Raw genomic sequence first — 21,062 nt, forward strand, 5'->3', positions numbered from 1 at the left:
GGATCTCTCTTCAGAGATGATTCCTCCAGGGCTTACCAGGGCAGCAGATCCAGATGGAGCAGAGCAAGCTGCCAAGCATCCAGCCCTGCTCCTAGGCACAGCTCCCCAGCAGCTGGGCCCACAGGGCAAGGGTAAGGGCACGTGGCAAAGGGGCTGCTCACAGGCTGCGCGATGGGAATGGCTCCGCTAGGCACACCTCAGCTGGCAAGAGGGCCACACACGTTCACTGCCGTGGCAGTTTCAAGTGGTTTCCACACACTGTACCCACTGCAGGGAGGTCAAGGCTCCAAGCAGAGCCCCAGGAGCAGCTCGTACTGCTCAAATGCAGGAACTTTTTGTCTTCGTTTAAATGACCCTCAGGCAGAACAAGGGCCGAGGTCCAGGCCTCCAATACACCACCCAAGCACCCTGAGACTGAGGATAGTCTGCAGACATAAAACCCCCAGCAGTCAGATGTTATCCAGAGACAAAACCTCATTTCCTGGCAAGAACTCAATCAAAAATGCTACAAAAAAATCGACTTGGACACACTTCTTGGTGAAAAATTCTTACACAAGTTTTCTATCCAGTTATAACTTGATGCTGCCTCTGCTTTTTGTGATCTAGAAAAAAAAAAAAAGAAATTAATCATCTAATCAGGACCTCAGACCATAATCGAACTCAGGGCTGGAGGCAGGTTACAGTGGCAGCTCACAGTGGCAGCTCAGTGGTAGCCAGCAGCCTGTGCTTGATCCAGAAGAAACCTGCACTGTGTTCCTGTCATTGCTACACAACCCCAGCTGGAGCTGCGTCTGCATGGGGATGCCCAGGACACTCAACAGGACTCAGAAAATGCAAAGTCTTGGAGGCAGCCGAGGTGCCCTGATCTCAGGTCTCCGTACACCTAAGGAAGGCAGACACCGGTGTTTGTGCCCTGACTTTGCGTGCTTTGTTAACTCTGCTGCTGGGCAAACAAGCCCGAGGGGCGCCAAGCCCATGACAGTCCCTTCAGCCTGCGGTGTCCGGAGCAGAGAGAGTCGTGCTTGCCCCAAGGTCTGGCAATGCTGACCTCAGGGACACTGCCTGGCTTCCCGGCCTGCCCCAGGCTACAGCCACAGCTACGCGTAATGTTTTTAGCTCCAGTAACCGCGATGCAGGCTGGTGAGTTCTTCCTCTCCTCCTGCCAACCAGACCACACCAGCAACCACACTGGTGAAGAAAGGCAAGCAAAACTTTTCGGCTCTGAGAATTTCCTTCTAGGAGCCTGTTGAAGTTATACTGCCAAAGCCCTCCTCTAGCAGCACGAGCTGTGCCTCTCGCTAGGAGGAGAGCTTGCTGGCATCGTGCTACTGCTACAGCACCGCTGCAAACCCTTCTGCACGTCATTTCAGGCCAGCAAGACGCATCCATCATCACCTACAAGTCCCTGACAGGGAAATGCCACCACCACCCCTCTCTGCAGCTGCCTTCTCAGAACTGGGGAGAGAGCCCCTCTTCTGTGAGGACTTTCTTTGAAGACATCAGACTGCAGCAATAGGTCACACGCTTCCTTCCACCCCAGGAGCACCAAGGGGGGTCTCCTTTCTTGGTACTGTTTTCACTTGGCTGGACAGCAGAGTGTTTCTGCAACCCCAGTTTGGGGCTCTTGGGCATTCATGGTTAAGGACACAAATGCAGTGCATGTGGTTTCTTCTTAAATGCAAGCAGTCTCATTTCCTCATTTTCCTCTCTTTGCCAGAAGTTTCCTAGAGGTGAAGTAGGAGGTGGTACAAAGTCACTAGTTTAAATTTTTTTCACTACTGAGAAACCAGATTGTGCATTTTTAGGCACTGCTGGCACACAGTTTCTGGCCCTCAAACAGAGGAGCCACTCTTTGCATCAAGCCCAATCCCAGCTTTCTACACTGGGGACTTTCTGCGAGGAAGGAAAAACTGGGACAGCAACCAAAAAAGTCCACCTCAGCTGCAGAAGAAAGAGTGGGAAGGCTAGGAAGGGATACATGAGCTGTTAAGGTAAGAGAAAGGCAGCTCAGTGCATGTTTGATAGCAAGTGCTATGCTCCAGGTTTCTGCTGTGAACCGGCAACAGGAAACATCTTTCCTGGTCGCCAGCCTTGGGAACAAGAGTTTGGCTGTTTGGGGGTGTTGAGGGGGGCTACGTTCACATCTCTAGGATCCTCCTTGGCCCCTAACTGGAAAGGCTTGATCAGACTTAAGCCAGGTCTGGCAGCTGGAACTGTCTGAAAAATAAGTGATTTTCTTTCTCCATCCTACACTCCCAGGGGCACTGACCACATCCTGAGATCAGATGGCCATCTTCACCCAAACTCAGGCCATGAAGTGAGCCTGGTAAAGCGCTCAAGCACTTTATCTCCCCTCTTCATGTGGTGGCTAATGGTTTTCCACTGCACATCTAGAAGTGGAAGCTAGGAGCACTAGAAGCTCCCAAGTGGCAACTTTCAGTACATTGCACAGTTCCTACTGGATTAAGAACGTAGGATGCAATTCTCACTATCGAGGATGTGAGAGATGGTATCTCATTCCTTCCCTTCTGTCTTTCCATACAATACTCTGGGGTGAATATAACAAGTTCCAGGCCTAAGCTGCAGCAAGAGGCACGGAACTGTGGAAAAAGCCTTCAGTGGTGAAGACCGCTAAACAGCACAACGGGTTACCAACGATAACTCTGAAAACTTCCACTGTAAGTTTTTCAGCTAGCATCTGTCAGGAACAGTTTTAGTCAAGCTCAGCTTGCCACAGACCCAGGCAGGTTCTTGGTGGATCTTGGGGCAGGAGATAGACCCTTCCAAACTAATTTCAGCGCTACTTTGAAAGTCAGCAATCTTATTAATTTTAGAGGGCCGATTACTGTAGTGAAGACAGACATATGTCATGTCACAGTGAAAGCCACCAGCCTGACAGCAATGCATATCAGTACCATCACCCCGCTCTCAGGGCAGGTCTCCAGGAGCAGTGGTCAGCGATTCAGAGCCCAGCTGGCTGCTAGTTACTAGTGGCACTCAATACTGGGACCAACACTTAGGAGTCAATACTGGGGTTTCATATGCTTTAGCACCTTTGTTACTGACTTAGATGGCAGGATGGAGCATAAAGGGCAGCAAATCTGCAGATGACGCCAAATTGGGAGGAGTGGTTCATACACTGAAGGGCAGAGCTGCTATTCTGAGGGACCTAGACAGGTTGGAGAAATAGGCTGAGAGGAACCCTCAAGAAGTTCAACAGCAAGTGCACAGCCCTGCCACAGGGATGGAGTAACCCCCTGCAGCAGAACAGGCTGGAGACAACAGGCAAGAAAGCAGCTTTGCAGGAAAGAACCTGGAAGTGTGGGTGGACAAGCAACCCGGGAGTCAGCAGTGCGCCCGTCCATCAATGGCCACTCACCACCAGGAACACAGCCAGCAGGGTGAGGGGAGGGATCCTGTGTCTCTGCTCAGCGCTTGTGAGACCGCCTGGAGAGCTGGGTCCAGCCTGGGTTCCCCCGCATAAGGACCATGACAAACCAGAGGCTATCAAGATGGTTTGGGCTGTGGCACACAACATATAAGGAGAAGCTGAGAGCACCAGGTTTGTTCAGCTTGGAGAGAAAGCAAAAGGGAGATCTTACTGTTGTCTGCTACTCTCTGATGGGGAGCCACAAAGAGACACACAAGAAAAGCTGAAAGGCAACAGGCACAACGTGAGAAATTCTGATGAGATGCAAGGAAAGCCTTTACCGACAGCGTGGTCACACATTGGAATTGGAAATGCCATCACTCCTCTGGTCTCATCTCTGGAGATGGACAACCTGCTCCAACTTTGAACTTAGCCCTTTTCAGAAGGGGGCAGACAAAGCAGCCTCCAGACATCCCTTCCAGCTAAATCACCCCAGAAGTCCATGAAGCACCACTTCTCACGAGACCTCACACTTTGTGGGAAACTGCATTGAGAACATGTGCCTTTCAGTTTTCCGATCCGTGAAATGGGGCTGACAGGATTTCCTTATTCAAGCCTTTGTTGTCTAGCAGGTGTACCAAATAACCCACTTTTTTCAGTGTGGAATAGATGACTCAGCTCCTTCAGAGCGTGAGGCTCTGTCTGCAGAGCCTTCCCTCTAGCACATGCAAACAGAAGACAGAGGCAATTCTTGTGCCATACTTAGTATTTTGTTTCAGAACTCACTTGTGATGCTGTTGGAGGCTGCGTGCTTTCTTCAGATCTGAAATCCTCAGAGCTGCCCCAAAGTTTCTAGCAAACAAACTTAATGCTTTCATTTTACACCAGAAGCATAACAATTATCTGGGAAATCCCCCTCCCACACCCCAGAGTCCGTACTTTGGGTGACATGATGATCTCACCACATACAGTTACTCAGGTTCAATGTTGCTTTTAAAAAACTGTCACGTAAAAGCCACTGGGGTCAACTTTTAACCTAAGGTTCACTCTGAACAGCTATGTATGCTTAAATACAGAAAAGAATTGGAGTTGAGAGAAAGGGACCAAAAGAAATCTTCCATCTCTTCTCCCTCACTCCCCTCTTAACCACACACTGCCATACCTTAAGAGACTTGACCTACCAAGTACAACTGCTCTCATCCTGCCAGGCCCTGCGGTAGTACTCTGCTGTTGCCTTTCCCAGCTTCTTCATAATCCTAAAATGGTCTTCTCATGACAAGAGCCACTGATACCTGCACAGGTGCTGCCTCTTGCTATGCCTAACTCCACAGCACATCCCACAGAGGGATGCAGGAAAGCCGGGAACACAGCAACAGCTGCACAGCCCCTTTTTGCAACTCTGGTCCAATATGAACAGTCATGGGGGTCAAGAAAGGAAGTTATAAAAAAGATAATTGGGAGGAAACATCAGGAACCTGCACCCTCTTCAGTCCTGGGGACACAGGAGAGAAGGAAACTGCACGGAAAAGGCAACAGCTCTCCTGTCCAAATACTTACCAAACAGGAAAACTAGAATGGAGAGGAACCATGACCTTCCCCTTTCATATTCCCCCAAAGGAAGCTGTTTCAGTTCCGCTACCTGGAGACACAATAAGCCAAGTCATCCTTCAGCAGGTACCTTCACAGGTGTGGTTAAAAACAGGTAATATAGTAATTAAGACATTTTAATAGAATTCTCACATTCTAATAAACCTGTTCCCTTCAGCATCTGAGGAGCATACAGCTGAGTCAGGAAGAGAGCAGAGTACCTGTAACACAGCAGGTGGAATTTCCCCTTTTACACACAGTGATCTGCACGCCTCCCCACGTGGAGAGGTGTGGCTGCGTATTTTTACGATGAAGTGATATGAGACATCTTGTTCATGGTGCAAATCCAAGAGGTCTGCAACATTAAGACAGTGAATTGGTACATGTATTCAGGAGGTGGCGTCCCACCTCGGGGGACAGTCAAGCTGCCTGCTGGGAAGGATAAATCCTTAGCTATACTGCAGGCACAGAGCTTGCCTCTTGTCACAGGTCCAACAACTCCTAGAACATCTGATCACAACTACTACAAGACAGGGGTGAGTCAAGGACTAGGCTGATAGAAAAACATTACTCACAACCCTGATTTTATTGCATATTTTGTAACCAGAGACTTCTACAACAGCGTGCACCTTCATGTTTTGTGATGCAGAACACCTCAAAACCCAGGCTAGAAAGGACCTTTCCCTTCTTGCCTTGTTTTTTCAGAGCTTCTAATCAGAAGTTCCCCTGGTAGAAGAGGAACAATGTCAGCTTACAGAATTGCTCATCTTCACTTCACCCTGTTTCCAGTTAAGCGAATGGAAAAGGATCCCACCAACTGCAATGGAAGTTGGACAAGGCCCCTGGAGACTGAGCTCAGAACAGAAACAACTCGAGAGGAGATGGCAAGGAGGTAGATTCTCCGTGCTCACAAAAGAAAACACAAATACACCTTATTTAAAACCAACTCTTTCCACCCTCACATTTATTTTCCCTAAAAAAGTCTTTGCACACAAATCTCGTTTCTCCTTTCCAATTCAGCGGGATTGCTGCAAGCACTCCATGGCACGTGACTCCAGGGAAGCAGAGAAAGTGTACTGCAACTCAGTCATATTTCCATAGGAAAATTTGACTTGTAACTTACATCATCCTTGAAATGCTGACACAGGTTTGTAAGAAGCATCTGAACATCAAGTCCAAGGAACAGCACCATAGCCATCCGAGGCCTGACATGGCTGCCGAGCTCTAGCAGAGTAGGAGGCCCTCCTTTGCCACCAGGCGCTGGCGATGGATTTTATCCTGCTGTAGCTCCTCGTGGTTTGGATGCCAGAGTTTCATGATAATCCTCTCGATGTTTAGAGCATAGACAGTATGCGCAGGAATAACTTCTTTGTGCACCTGGAAATACACATTAGAAAACAAGTTTCATGCTTTCATATGCATTTTCCCATATTGCCTATGGAAAAAACTTTCCTCTGCTACAGGATGATCAGGGAACCAGCCCTGCAGAGCAGGATGCGGGCTGTCACATATGATGAGAGCTGCAACTTGCCAGCACCACCACACCAGTCATCACAGAACAACCGCCTGTTACGCCATTTTGTAAGGGAGTAGCACGGTAAGGAAATCATCGTTTTGCTCTTGCGATGATAAACAAAAATTTGTCATCAAAATCTTACAAACAACCATTTTATCTGAGTAAACACACAAGACAAATGCTTGATTACAGCTCTTAAAATGGATGGTCTGCCTCCACAGCCTTGAGACAAAATCCCAAGGCCTGTTCACAATAGCAGAGATCAAGGGGGAATTTCTCACAGCTAGTTTTGGGCATGCAAAGCAGTCTGAATGTCCCCAGAGCTGCCAGAGAGGGAAGGAACCACAGCCATACATCTCCACAAGAAAATTCATCCAGCCCACCTTAGACACCTCCCCAGGGTTGGGGTGGTCATAGCTAACCCACTGCAGCAGCCTGCATGCCAGGACTCAGTATTGCTCTAAGTACCCAGGTGGAACATGAGCAGCATGAAGGGACAGGCCAGGCAAGTCATTTTAACGCATCGTTGTCAAAATCTCAGTCTAGCTCAGTTCTGATATAATCACAGCAGTCTTGATACAGAGGAAGAGTTCACCCTTCTTACATAGCTCTAAGAAGAGACAGGGATTTCCTCATCAACTCTCTGATCAAGGGAGCAGAACAGGCATTAAACCCTGAGCTGACTGTATGTTAACTGTTACCTAATAGTGGGAACGAGTCAAAGCCAAAGAATTGTAAATTTGAGAGGGAAAGAAGGAAACAGACTGTAGGAGGAGAAATCAAATCCCCTTCCCCGCATGTAAACCAAATCCGAGACTGGCAGCTGGCACTCAGGACAGTGCTGCATGTGACATGACGGTGTAACATGTACAGCTTACCTGTAATGCCTCAAAAAGGTCATACATGTTCACTGGCGGCAGGGATGCCGGTAAGGTGTCTCCCGAGCACGCTAGGAGTAGAGCTGCCTGCTGTTCTGCATCATCAGGCGGGGGCTGGGGAGCCAGACTCTGACCGGCAGAAGGTGTTGCGCAGGTCGGAGGGCTGTAGACAGAGCAGGCAGTAAAACCTTCCAGTCAAGAAAACATCATCAGTGTTGTAAGTCACACAGCGGGGGCTTGGCCCTAGTGTTTGCTTTGCTGTATCAGTTGACATAGCCCGTATGTACATAAAATTATTTCAGCTGTAATTAAAAACTCTTTAAAATTCCAGTTTAATAAAAATATGGCAAAACAATCCTCAATCTGCTTCAAACCTGCTTAACTGATGTCTATTAGGCAACTTTTGTTATTTACAGCCAATAGCTTCTAGCCAGGAAAAAAAAACAAAACTAAGGCACCCACAATATTAAGTTGAAAGACATTAGCCGTTAGGCAGAGTTGTTTGGAGTGTATTGCGTTTGTAGTGCTATAACCAAATCTTAAAACACCCACGACCTCCTGTCAACTGCTAGAAGCTGACATAGACAAACACACACAACTGCCTTCTCATACACACATGCTGCCAGATGCAGTGTAAGCTGTTTGACACTGAGACTCTGGAAAACAAGATGACCTTGAAGCCCTGCTAACTGGAAAGGCATGCCAAGGAGCCATAAATACATTTGGAAGCAGGAAACGACAGGATTGCATGCATGCCCTCACTGACATTCCACTCCTATGGCACAACAGCGGTGCACCCACAAAGGCAGGGCTCTTCTGCCCATGGCCAGTTTCCCTGAGAGCAGCAGAATTCCTGTGTCACTCACTCCAGCTCCCAAAAAGCAGAATTACAAAGGACATTCAGAGGGCATGGGGTCACCTTCATAAACAGATGGACAAGCACAGGCAAGGAAGAGGGCCTTGACGGTGTCCTAAACTCCACTGCTGAGAAATCCCCACATGCTCCCTCCCTATTTAGCCGCACAGTCCTCCGTACTGCAACCTTCTTAGTGTGTGAAACCTAAACACTGTCATTAACAGTTTCTACTGAGTAAAAAAGAGAAACTGAACCACAGAGCAACTTCAGGAATAGCAAATTGCATTTGAAATTAGCAGTGTGCCGAGAGCTCCTTACCACTCAATTAAATTGTTATAAGCAACAACACTGTTCTTCAGGTATGGCTGAGGGTTAACATTGCTTCCGAAGGCATACTTGAAATGGCCATCTCTCAGACGATAGGCTTTCCGCCTCGATATCACAGATGTCAGGATATCCTTAAGATGGTTCTGCAGTGAAAAACAATCTTATTACACATGTTGATTTATTCACTCTACCAAGCCACAGCTATGAGAGGTGCCTCACTAACTGGCAAGACAGAAGTAGTGCTACTATGACCACAAGGACCTAAAGACTTAGGGGAACCAAGATCTGGACAAGTCACAGGATGTTTTCAGTATCTGATACTGTTGGATATAGAGAACATGGCACTGTGTGAGTACTGTATGCATTAGCCTGTGAACTGTACTTTAATATGCAATTCGCTGCTTCAAATGTCAAAGAAGTTTCTTAAATGCTAGGAAATTCCCAATCTCTGATCCCTTTGATAAACAGTTAAGAGTTCATAGGTGGCACTAGATGTTACACTTTACAGAAATACCGGCCGTATTAACATAATAAATGTACAGTGAAAAGCCACTCATTCCCCTTTTTCAGACTGGCCAGTTGCCTGCAAAGTGCTGGAGAAGCAACTGTCTGAAAAAAACCAAGCAGACAACCGCTTCTTAATTTGGCCTCACTCCCAGATGGGGAATTCAGGTTGGCCTCCACATCCTGACTCCAAAAAAGCATCCACACATCAGCACACCAAGTAATGGCTGTATCATTCCCGGGACATGTCAGGTAATGCACCACTGATGGCTAAAACCAGCAACAACAGGCACCTCACCTGCAGGTATTACCCGACATCTGTCACTTCACTTCCATGCCAGATACTCACACCTATGACTGATTATTTTTTTATAGACCTGTTTAAACTGGAGCTCCCATTCTGCCCTGCTTTTAAGTGACAGGAAGAGCATTTTCCAAAACAGCTACTTAAGCATGTCTGGAGTTCTTCATGTGCAAGAACTTCAAAATTAACACTTGCAAGCAAAAATCCAAGACTTTACATCTATGATGCCACAAATCTGGAAGCCCTTTGATTCTCATCTTACTCCTCCCAAGGCAAATGGGCAATTAGAGAAGCAGGTTTCCTCCCCCCACTGAGGGATGCTACCCCATACTGCACGCAGAGCCTTTTGTTGCCAATATAATGAGAACACCACGGCTGCCCAGCCCAGTCTCACCTCCACAGCATAAACAACCGCAGTCACTGCCTCCTCTGTGACATTGTCAAGCCCGTGCTCATATGCGGTTACAATCATCCTTCCTTCTAACTGGCCACGTGTAGGAAGCATCATGGTATGAGAACATAGCTTCAAATCGTCATCCTCCTGAGGATCCTTTGCCACAAACTGCTGGGCTCCAGACAGCGGATTCTGTGGCTGGAACCGGTGCTGTTATGAACACAACATTAGAGCATAAGATGATAAATACTTGGTCGGACCTTTTGGTTCATCAAGCCAAACATCCCTTCTCCAGTTGAAAAGCAAACACCTAGAAAAACACATTGCAGTAGGACAAGCAGAGGGATATTCCTCCCAGGATACTCTCCCAACCCCCAGTGATTTGTGACTGAAGAAGTTTCTGAGCCAGAGTTGGTGTCCTTTTATTAAACAGCCCACGAACTTGTCAGCAGCACCCTGAACCACCTAAACTTTGGGTATCCACAACATCCTGCAGCAAGAAATTCTACAGTGTAACAAGACACCACATGAAGAGTCACCTCCTCTGGTTTGCTCTGTACTTCCCACCTGCTAGACTGATTCTCCTGCAAGTCTCAAATGTGGTCAGTCACTGTCCCTTTTAGCTCTGTTCACACTATCCAGGCCAGTGATGATTTTACGGACTTTCACATCTCTCAGTCACCTCCTATGCTGAAGGATTCTCATCTATTTAGCCATTTCTTGTACAGAAGGGTGTGTTTTTACTTACTAACTGTACAGTTTCCATCAAGATTAAAAACCACGATCCTAAGCTTGTGTGATTAAGTGATCCTTACATTTCTTTAAAGCTTTAAATGCAACAACTTAGACAAACTCCAGTTCTGAATGTCATACTCTAGTCTCCCTGTGCACTTTCAATACTCTAAGCAGAGCTGTGTTACTAAGCAGCCACCAATACTGAGATGGATTTATGGCTGTTCTAAAGAACTGACTCAGTTATTCAGGAAAAAAACCATCACAGAACAGGAATTCACACCAGAAGGTGGCAACCCCCATTTCCCAGGTTACATGTGTTCCAGCACAATTCCCTTGCTGTGCTAGTATCTCAAACTCTGAGTGCCTGTGGTGGCTCCCGGGAAGTCTCAGTCCCCAGGTAAAGGCAGGGGGGAAAAGCAGACGGGAATGACTGATCCTTGAGCCCAGATGTGTGCTTGGCCCAGCCCCAGCCCACAAGGGAACAACATCACCCTGGCTCACCAAGTACTCCCACAACTCCTGCGCCTCAGCTCTCCAAGCCACTAATCCACTGGCTCTGGAATGAAGATTGCTGCAAGGCTCTTATGGGGCATCAAGACAAACACATACTTTAAATATAAACAATGAATATACAGCAAAGTGGATTTCTCACATCTTAGTTTCAGGAGAGGAAGGGGGGCTGCTTTATTCAAAGGACAGCGTGGCATTTAACTCAGAGTGAAAAAACAATCCACCCACTAATGATGTGAAAGCAGGTTTCCCTCCCCGTAATTCTGAAGACTTATGCTTTCATTACAGGAAAGCTACATGTCTGTGTACCTGGAAAAAAAAAAAAAAAAAGACCTTCAAAATGTAAGCAGCTCTTAAGAGGAATATGGTTTAGGAGAGCAGAAGCCAATTGGAATGAACTTGTGGTTGTTCACAGCTGTTATTCTGACCAGTGAGGGAAACATCAGCAAACAGCAAGGCACTTCAAGTTCACACTACTCAGGAATTCCACTAGCAACAGACAACCCCACTATTATAACATACACTTCATACAGTGCTTACTACCAAGCATTCCAGGAACATTTGTATGAACACACAAGAAATGTGGTGTAATGTAGGGGTATCCAAGTAAACCAAATTCCAAGACTTCCACTATGTCACAACTTGCTTCCCAAACTCTCCTCTACTTGCTACTGAAAAGTTACGGTGAAGTTTTAAAACAAAAAGATAAGACAAGACTGCCATCAGAATTCAGGTTGCAGCTGTGAACGCTGCAAAAATATTTCAGCAGTTTCTAAACACAACAAGTCTTCAGCTGGACTCGCATCCCTTTGAAACACTAGCCTCAAGCACACACGCAGTGCCAAACTACAGCCCCCAGAAGTGCGGTACGCGCTTCAGCTGAGCCAAGGTAACCTCACAGCGTAAGAGCGGGAGATTTCACATGCTCGCCTTTCTCCCCTATCCCCAGCCCCTTCTTCCTTTGTGCTGGCTTTGGTATTCATCCAACCACGTGGAATGCTAATCCAGATGAGTAAACCAGCAAGAAAAACTTGGGGTTTGGGGTCTTTTTTGCTTGGTTGGTTTTCTGCCTTGTCAGAGAACTGAACTGGGTCATGATGTGCTCAAACACCTGAGAAATCTGGCTCAGTAAGAGACAAACACTTTCCCTTTCAACAAACTGTTAATTCAGTTTGAACTGTCTTATCAAACCCCACCCATTGAAGACAGTGCCCCATCCCAATTCTCTTTCACACCAGGTCTCCTCCACACAGGTCTGGCAGCACAGAAACAACTGCAGAACAGACGTCTGACAGTACCAGAGGGATGTACAGAGCCTTCACTCCAAAGTAAACTGGATTCTGTGTGTTTCTCTGCCACCTACCAGAAGACAGCATCTTTGCAAAGCATTTTCAATTCTGAAACAACTCGACCTTCTAAAAAACATTCCACCCAAGGAACATCTTACTTTAACACTTTGGATTGCAGAGTCCTGTGGAGGGGATCATGCAATTCTGCCTGAATAAATAAGAAATCACTTTCGCTTCAAGAATTCAGCATGTGAGAGGTGAACGAGATATTACAGAGAATATGAAAGGTGACTGAGACTATGAAAGACCTGTCCAAGTGTTACTGCAGTGACCATAGAGCTAAAGTTACTCCTTGTCGGCTCCTGGAATACAAGCTTTTGCAACTCTGACATTTAGGTGTTTTTCCATTGGTTCTCTCGTGTCTTAAAGCCAGGTCACACCGCAGCCTTTCTCCCAAGAGGCGTCCACAAGAGAGGCAGCAAGCCCTAACCCCCAGCTCTTGCCCCAATCCAAAACTCAAAACAAATAGGACATATATCATTGCACATGTTGGACTTTCATCATCCCCATCTTGTAGCAGCAAGAACTACGTGCTGTCCAGAGCTCTTCACCTCCAACAGAAGATCAGAGAGACACAACCATTTGACCATGAACACTTACATCAAACTTTTGTCGAACTGAAGAAATCTTTTTCTTTCCTTTGGGTTTTCCAGGTTTAGTTGCAGAGCCACCTGGCCATGGCAGAGATCCAGCACCTTCTACAAATTGAAAAGAAAAAAAACCCCCACTCGATAGCTGTTGCTGATTTAGGGCCAGAACGAAACTGTCCACACAAGAAAACCCTTAACATTTGGCCCCCAGCTAAGCCTTAACCCAAAATCAACAGCCATGGCCCAGAGGAAGGACTTGTCACAGGAGAATCATTTGGGTAGCTCTTCCCTTCCTTTGTCAGCCCCCTGCTAGCTTGACTCACTCATGACCCAATACTTAAGTAGAAATTTCTGCCCACACACCAGACAAAAACGCATGGCAGAAGGAGAGAGGTGAGCACAGCCTCCAAGGAAAGTCACAAGGAAAGAACAAGCCATTTCTTCCATCAGGAAGATGGCAGGAGCTTGCCCAGAAGGGGATTCTCCTCCCACCAGCTCCTGGATCAGGTCAGATGCTAACCAGTAGGATCGAGCAGTCCGACTCATTACATTTGCCTTTACAGTTTCCCATCAGCTTTAGCAAGCTTCGTCTCGGACCCCTGTTAAACATCACAGCTGATTGTTCTTGTTATGCTGAGGGGAAAGGAGAGGGAGGAAGAACTGCAAAGCCCGCTGAGCCCAGGAGCAGGATGACACGAACGTGATCAGTGAGCTTGTAACTGACCTGACAAGCAGCTGAAAAAAAAAGAAATTACAGTGTAGTACCAATAAATAAATACATTTGGTCACATCACCTTGAAGAGACTGCTTAAAAGTCCACTGTCAGCTGTTTGACAGCTACACCTACAGTAGGCCAAACCACATCCTGATAATCGCACAGCTCTTGGCAAGGCAAGGACAGCCTAGCAGGTTTCCCGCTGACGAATTTACACGATCTGCACACAATTCCATCAGGTACGTTGGAACTTAAGACAACGTTGCATTGGATGCATACGCACTTGCTGACAGGGAACAAGAAGTGCAACCCAAAGACTGGACAGCCCTCTCGTGGCTACAGAGGCAGCCTCTGCTTTGTGTCACCACTACACTCCTCCCTTGGTTTTGCACAGCGAGCAAGCACCCCTTTTCCTTCGGAGCAGAGCGTGCCCTGTGCCAGGGCTCCGCCTGCCTCCAGTGAGCTCGGACAACTCAGTTCTGAAGGTACCTCAGTTGCCTCCAAAGCGGAGGCTGTGCTGACAGCACGGCAACATCTCAGATGTTCCCTGGCCACACCTGAGTCAGCATTTGCTGTTTCCTCTAGACATGGACAAGAAGTGACAGGAGCCATCCCAAAACTCGCCATCCACAACTTGGCCAGCCTCAGGCACATTCACTGAATACTCACAAACAACCAGTTCTGGTTCTCTCCTCATACTGCAGGCTGCCATGGCTCAATACCAGCTTCACGCCAACCTGAGTGTTTACCTCCAGCTCTCGCAACTATGTTTAATTTTTTTTGTAATCAGGAATTCATAAATGCAGTTATACTACAGCCCTGTTTATAGGGAATGAGGCTGGCTGGAAGTCCTTGGATATGTGGAGCTTCCCACACTCCTGGCTGGAGCATGAGCAGTGCCCCGTGCCATGAAAAAAGCTTCCAAAACATGACTTTAAGGACCAGGCTAAATCAGAGGATTCAGGTAAAGTTTCTGAATGGTCAGCTGCTAAGAAGGGGTTAGAAACCACCCACACACACACAGATGGCATATTCTCCCTATAAAAAAAAGTTTACTAAAAAGTTTAGCTACGTTCTATTAAGTGAGGTGAAAACCAATAGTCTGCAACAAACACTGTTGTCAAATCCACTGGTCAATTATAGGAAATTAAAAGATAATAAATAAACCTTCTCCAAAAATCACAAAGCCGGTATCACTACTCATCACTACAACATCGCAGTAGAGGCCCTAATGAGGGGGTGTGGGAAAGCACTGTGGACAATCATCTCAAGGACCACCCTTGCCCTTCATCAAGATCTCAGGGCTTACACCTTGAGATCTATCAAAATAACACCACTTCTCTCACAAGATGTTTTGCGCTTTACAGATTAGTCCTTTCTTCCTCCTCTTCCTCCTCTCCATAGCAGGTCAGACCCCTTCTAGGCAGGGGGGATTAGATGTGTTAAGGACAGACAAAGAAATTACCTGGCCTATTTCAAAGCTTTCAATAAAAGCACCTCTCTAGCTGGCAGTGTCACCCTACCCCAGACCCTTCCTCCTTGTCAGAAGTCTCATACAGCTCTTTCGCAGCCTCGCTTACGAGGGTATCCTTAGCTAACTGTGTGACCAGGTGGCAGAGACAGAGAAAGTGGAATGGATGGAGACAGAAAGAGCAAACAGGACCCTTTTATCTGACAGTGTATTACAGATTAATAGGTTATAGCAGAGTCTGAATTTTTAAAATGCCTTGTTTTAAAAAATAATATAGTAACTTTTGATCTAAATGGCAACCAGATTTTTAGGATTTGACAGTACATCTGAAAGATGCAACTTCATTGAATCTCAGCCTGCACATTTAAAAAACTTAGCCAGGCTTAGTATCTCACCTTTTCCATGTTCTAAGCTATCTCCTATTCCCCATTATAATGAGCCCAGAGCAGAAATTTTTTGGCTCCTTTTCCAGGTTTTCATGTTACCAAGCCTGACTTGCACTAGATGAAGAAAGCAAAATTTCTCTCTAGCATTCTACAAAAAACAATACTTGCCTTTCTAGCCACATATGACACGGCTGGGTTGGCTCAGGTGTGAAACTTCAGAGATGTTAGCAGCTTTTATTTAATCTTGCTAGCAAGAGAATTAAATGTTAACAAGCCACAGCAATGGCTGCTGATACACTTTCAAAGATGAGCAACAGATAAGAATGTTTTTTCGAAGAGCTGCCATGTCTCTGCAGTGATGGCACCAGCCAGTCCAGATGGAGCGTGTCAGGTTTCCCTGATGTGCTGCACCAGCACCGCACAGGAGTAAAGGGCAAAGATACAGAGAAAGTCACAACAGAGAAAAGCAGCCAGACACAGAAAACATCTGTTCTCCCACCCTCATTTATTTGACTTTGGTTGTGGTTTTTTTTTTTTTAAAAATCTTCTTGCAGGGACAAGGGTTTAGTCAAATGTATTCTGATGACCCTCCTCTGTCAACAACTCACACTCCCATTTTCCTCCTTTTCCCCTCTTCCCAGCTCTCTGGAGAGAAGTGGAACACGAGCAACCCAAGCCCATCTCACAGTTAGCAGCTCTTCAAGCAAAGCCTGTGGGCAACCGTGACATAATAAAATGCTCCTGCTAACCCAGCAAGAGTTCCAATTCGCTGAACCATCTCCTAGTTGGCTCCAGATTACTAGTAAATAAATTAAATCTTTACATCACTAACTCAAGTGCTTGCAATTGTCTCAGTTTTATTGTTAACATTTAGCTAAGGAGGGAGGTAACAGTTCAAGTGAGATATGCATTAACTCAATAAACCTTGCTAACTTGATGGCATGCAATCATCCAACAAACAAGGTAAGATTTGTGAGCAAGACCACACAAGTTTAAGAAAGGCTTTAAACTAGAGTTCCTCTTGATGCAATCTCTGGGGGAAGAAAAACTCCAGACATAAAAATTCAGAAAAGCACTTCTGAAAATATTGGTAAAAAGGGAATACCAAAGAAACCAATTTTCTTGTAATGGGAACTGTGCCACACCGCTTGGGCTGGTATAGCCAACCTAAAATCACCATTAAGGCACTCTCTAGGATTTTGGATAGTATGTTTCTGGGAAGTTCCTCTCTTCAGACACTTTCACAGCTTCCAAGCTACGTTACAGCTGCGTGCCACTCCAGTATTTATGGGTGTCTTTATAAACGTGGCTACCAGAGGGAACAATATCACCCGTTTTTAAGAAGGGCAGAGAAGCCAGATTTAGGATTGCTCAGAACCCTGCTGTGCCCTCAGTGGGAGCTCAGCAGGAAAAAAAAAATTCTTCACATCGGAATAGATTCAAACTTCCCTCCCTCTCCACCACCAAGTCCTAAACACCCTGTGCCACACAGGCTGCTGAACTGGGATTTGAAGTGTGCCTGACCAGATCAGCCTAAGCAGATGAGAGGGGGAAATGGAAAGCGTTCTCACAGAGGGTCACATTCACCCAGCGTTCCTCTATAAGCCCAAGTGGAACCACTACTACCACAGGCAGCAAAATTTGGATCAGATGGGTTTGTTTGCATGGTCCAACATACATTATAATCACTCCTTAAAATACCTTCCCCAAGGTTTCCTATTCCACAACAGCAAGTACACTTTTAACACTGATCACGTGAATTTTTAAATTTAAAACAGCGTTTTAAAGATAGTTCTTCCCCCCTTGGCTCTCTCACACAGAAGGGGAAAGTACATTCATCAGTAACCCTTGCGGTGGCATACCAAGTGCATCAAGCACACTTCTTTAAAGTTACTTGTTTCCATGAAACACAAAGTAAACACGCTTTCTACCCAAAAGACAGTGGTGAAGACAAAAGCCATTAGCTTTCCATTCTTACCTAGGAAAAAAAAAACCACAAAAAACTAGCAGGTGTCAGATACAAAAAACTAGCAGGTGTCAGATTGGCATCTAGGAGTAGAAAGAGAAATCTAGACACTCGTACTGCACTTTCCTGGGCTTACACATACAATCCACTACGCCACACACAGCAGACTGGGAAGTAAAATGTGTGTGTAATAGATCTACCAATCAGTGGCCCAGAAAGATGTATCTCAGTACAGATTGGCTCCAAAATTGTTAGGAGAGTCTGCACTGATCTGAGGAGAGCAACACAAAGACACTAGAAGGGACTAGCAGTATGTACTGTTAACTGCAGAGCACTAAACCATGCCTTTAAGAACACACACATGATTAAACTGGTTTTTCGGGTTTTTTTGTTTTTTTTTTTTTTTCCCTCAAGCTGGCTTATGCAGATCAGTGGACGAAGAGCCAACAAAAGCCTGCCTGAAACCAGTGGAGGTGACTGGCTAGTCTCCACTTGGTAAGGTCGCTGCTCAGCTAGCACTCCCTTGCGTGTCACCAATCTGTTGAAGCACTACAAAGCAGGGTTCTTCAAGGGCTCTTAAAGAGAGTAAGCTTCAATGGGACAAAAGGAAAAGTCCTTGCAAGGACTTGAAGTTAAAAAAGGTCAGGCAGGAAGTAACAAGCATATGGAAGACACCTGTGGAGCACCACTCTGCTTTGTGCTGGGGCTCCTACTTTTAACACATTCCCAGACAGCCTTGAAAAAGGGGGTACAGGGGAGCTGGTAGAGTTTGCTGACAAATCTGAGCAACTCAAGGCAGGGAAGAGGAAGCCTGACTGGACAGCTGCAGAAGAGCTGCACAAGAGTAAGTGACTGGATAAAGAGACAAATAAAATTCAATACAGTTAAGCAAAGAGTGGTGCACACAGGAACAAAGAACCCCAACTTTAGCCACACAGCAATGGGCTCCAACCTGACTGCTGCCACTGAGAGGCAAGACTTTTGAGCTATGATCTCTAGTCCAACACTCACATCAGCTCAGTCCTGAGCTCAGAGAACACAAGCACTCTCTCCCTCCTCCACCTAATTTAGGCTCAGCTACTTCAGATAATACTCACAGGGGAATCACTGTTCTTGTGCTTTCTTTTTATAATCCAACTGTAAGTACTATAAGTCAAATGCAAGGAGCAGCAAGATTTAGATATAAATCTGAGTTACACGAGTGCAGACTACTAAAGAGGACAAGTCTGGGACTCAAAAGGTGTTTGCAAAGTTCAAGAGCAAACAAAGCAAGTTTGGAGGTGAGGGAGATTAGCATTTAATTAGCACAGCTGGTACAGTTAAGGACCAGCAACTACACAAAGAACTGTGAATATCCATAAATGTGCGGACTTTTTTTTCCTTCTTCTAGCTACATCAGGTACCCTTTCCTCTCAAAAAACTTGTCTCTCAGGTCTCAGCTCATCAGAGCTGTAACAATTTTCTCTCCCTTACTACACAGCAGTTTCTTATCTTAAATTGCAGCTCAGTTGTCCTTCCTATCAGATCGTTGGATTGAGAGTTCTTTTGAAGACCAAACAAAACATATCTTGCAACCCTGACGACAGCCATCCTAAACGCTTACAAAGTTACAAGGTTAACTATCAGCAGAAGGTTGGGTTAATTGGCCATAGCTCAATCAAGACTTACTGTAAGAAAAATGCTTACTGGGAATGCTATCAGATACATACTTGATTTCAAGATCAGTCAGCAGTCTCCAGCCCCCCAAAATGATATCCCCAGCAGAGAAAAGAACAAAGAGTATCACCAAGTTCAGAAGAGAGAGGACGCAGTAAGAAAAGCAGATCAAAGACAGAATAGCATCTCCCTTTACGCTCCAGCTCACAGCACACACCCAATCGAGAAATCAAACCAGATTATCACACACAGCAATCCAGCATTAGCTTCTAATCAAGCACACACATCTTATTTATAAAAGCGTCTCTGCTGAAATCAGCTGGATCACTAACTTTGCTACCCTTTTGCCTGCGTGGCAAAAACAACATGAATATTAAGGCTCAGAAAATTGGAGTGCTTTGTACAAAACCCAAACACACGCATGGCAAAATGTTACTATCCAATTGTTTTTAATGAGGCTTCTCAGGACTTACCTGGTGCGGAAACCAAGATCTGGCATCGGGTAAGAATAGCCAGGAGGAAATCGTTGTGAGAATGGACTGCATAAAGACAGAGAGTTCATTAGCAACATGTCAGTGCCCAGAGGGACACCCTCAAAGCGATTAAAGTAGGTTGCTGTGCCTTTCCACAGTCGTGTTTTCCCCACATGCTTAGCTACATAGGCTTAACTTTCAATTTAGGTTTTTTTGAGAGTTTTCTTCTACCGGACCCAGAATCTTCTACTACCACACTAACAAAAAGGATACTACACATAGCATGAAAACAAGTTAGGTCACTTCTCAGTGTGCCATACAGACAAATCCAGCCCTACAGCACACAACATGAAACCTCTGGTGTATTCAGCCAGTCAGCAGAGCATCAGCTGTCTCTCCTGCCACACAGACTTCTGGTAGCAGGGCTTTTGGTTTTGCTAGAAAAGGACCAGCAAGAGCCAGCCCCAGGAAGGTGAATTTAAGTCAAAGAGGTTCTAGATAAAATGCAACTTCCTTGCAGAAGGGTTACTGGAACACAGAGTGAACAATTATGCATTAGGAAGAGCAAAGACAACTTTCATAAGGAGGGTCAGAGAGTTACAGGATCCTCTTTGGCCTTTGAGCCTGAGCACCAACAAACTCCCTGCCCTTCCCTGCAGGGATCACGAACATGGAAGTCAGGAGTTTCCACAACACTCTCAGCAATGCCCACCAATGTTTCGAGACCCACACAGAGGCGAGGACGAAGGAATCTCATCCTTCAGTGCTCCAACCTGCCATCCCCGAAGTCTTGAAAGAGGATCTGCCTCCTGCAAAATCACCTAGGTGAATTCAGGTGTTCCCTCCCCGACTTCAGCCACAACACCAGTTCAGCCCCAACCAAAGGGAGACGGCAGCATGGCAGGGACTGGGTCCCTACAGCGACATAAAAAAAAAAATGGCTTTTTGGTTGCTGGGACAGTATATTTTACCTTTTCATCATATTTACACAAGGCCAAATTGCCTGTCAGTGCTGGGGTCACAAAGGGACTTCCCCCTGCAGAACAGGGCACCTCCCAACTTTTTAACTGCATTGCTACCGGAGCCCTGGCCGTTCTCATTTCCCTCACAGCGATTGCCCTGATCGGGAGGCAACATGCAGCAGGGAGGGGCTCCCCCCAGGCCTGGCTAGGGCAAGGCAGCACTAGAGACGGCAGGAAAACAAACACAAGATGGCTTTTTACCGTTGTCCTGCGTCAGAAGCCTCCGTGCTTCCAGGTCAAACTCCTCCTTACTGATCTTTTGCTTGAACCACAGCTTCAAATTGGCCCAGTACCTGGGGAAGGTGCAGACACCAAACGAAAAGCGTTGTTCCTAAACCCACTGCTTGCCCCCACCGGCGCAAAGGGGCCCGCGGCCACGCCAGCTCTGAGGCTTCCGCACAGACACGGTACAAACATGCGGCCCTTCGAAGACCGGGAGAAGACGAACGGGCC

The 21,062-nt window shown here is 46.3% G+C and overlaps 1 protein-coding gene across 1 annotated transcript; it reads right to left on the bottom strand.

The window, feature by feature from the left end:
• Positions 1–6,041: 6,041 nt before the first annotated feature.
• Positions 6,042–20,902, bottom strand: TADA1 (transcriptional adaptor 1; the record flags this gene model as incomplete). Its single annotated transcript, XM_009702827.1, has 7 exons — positions 6,042–6,334; positions 7,352–7,514; positions 8,526–8,677; positions 9,737–9,946; positions 12,931–13,028; positions 19,588–19,653; positions 20,811–20,902. Coding segments are annotated over 7 exons (934 nt in total), but the record flags the coding sequence as incomplete, so codon positions are not given.
• Positions 20,903–21,062: the final 160 nt, after the last annotated feature.

Source organism: Cariama cristata, unplaced genomic scaffold (genome assembly GCF_000690535.1).
Source record: "Cariama cristata isolate BGI_N322 unplaced genomic scaffold, ASM69053v1 scaffold3896, whole genome shotgun sequence".
Taxonomy (NCBI): domain Eukaryota; kingdom Metazoa; phylum Chordata; class Aves; order Cariamiformes; family Cariamidae; genus Cariama; species Cariama cristata.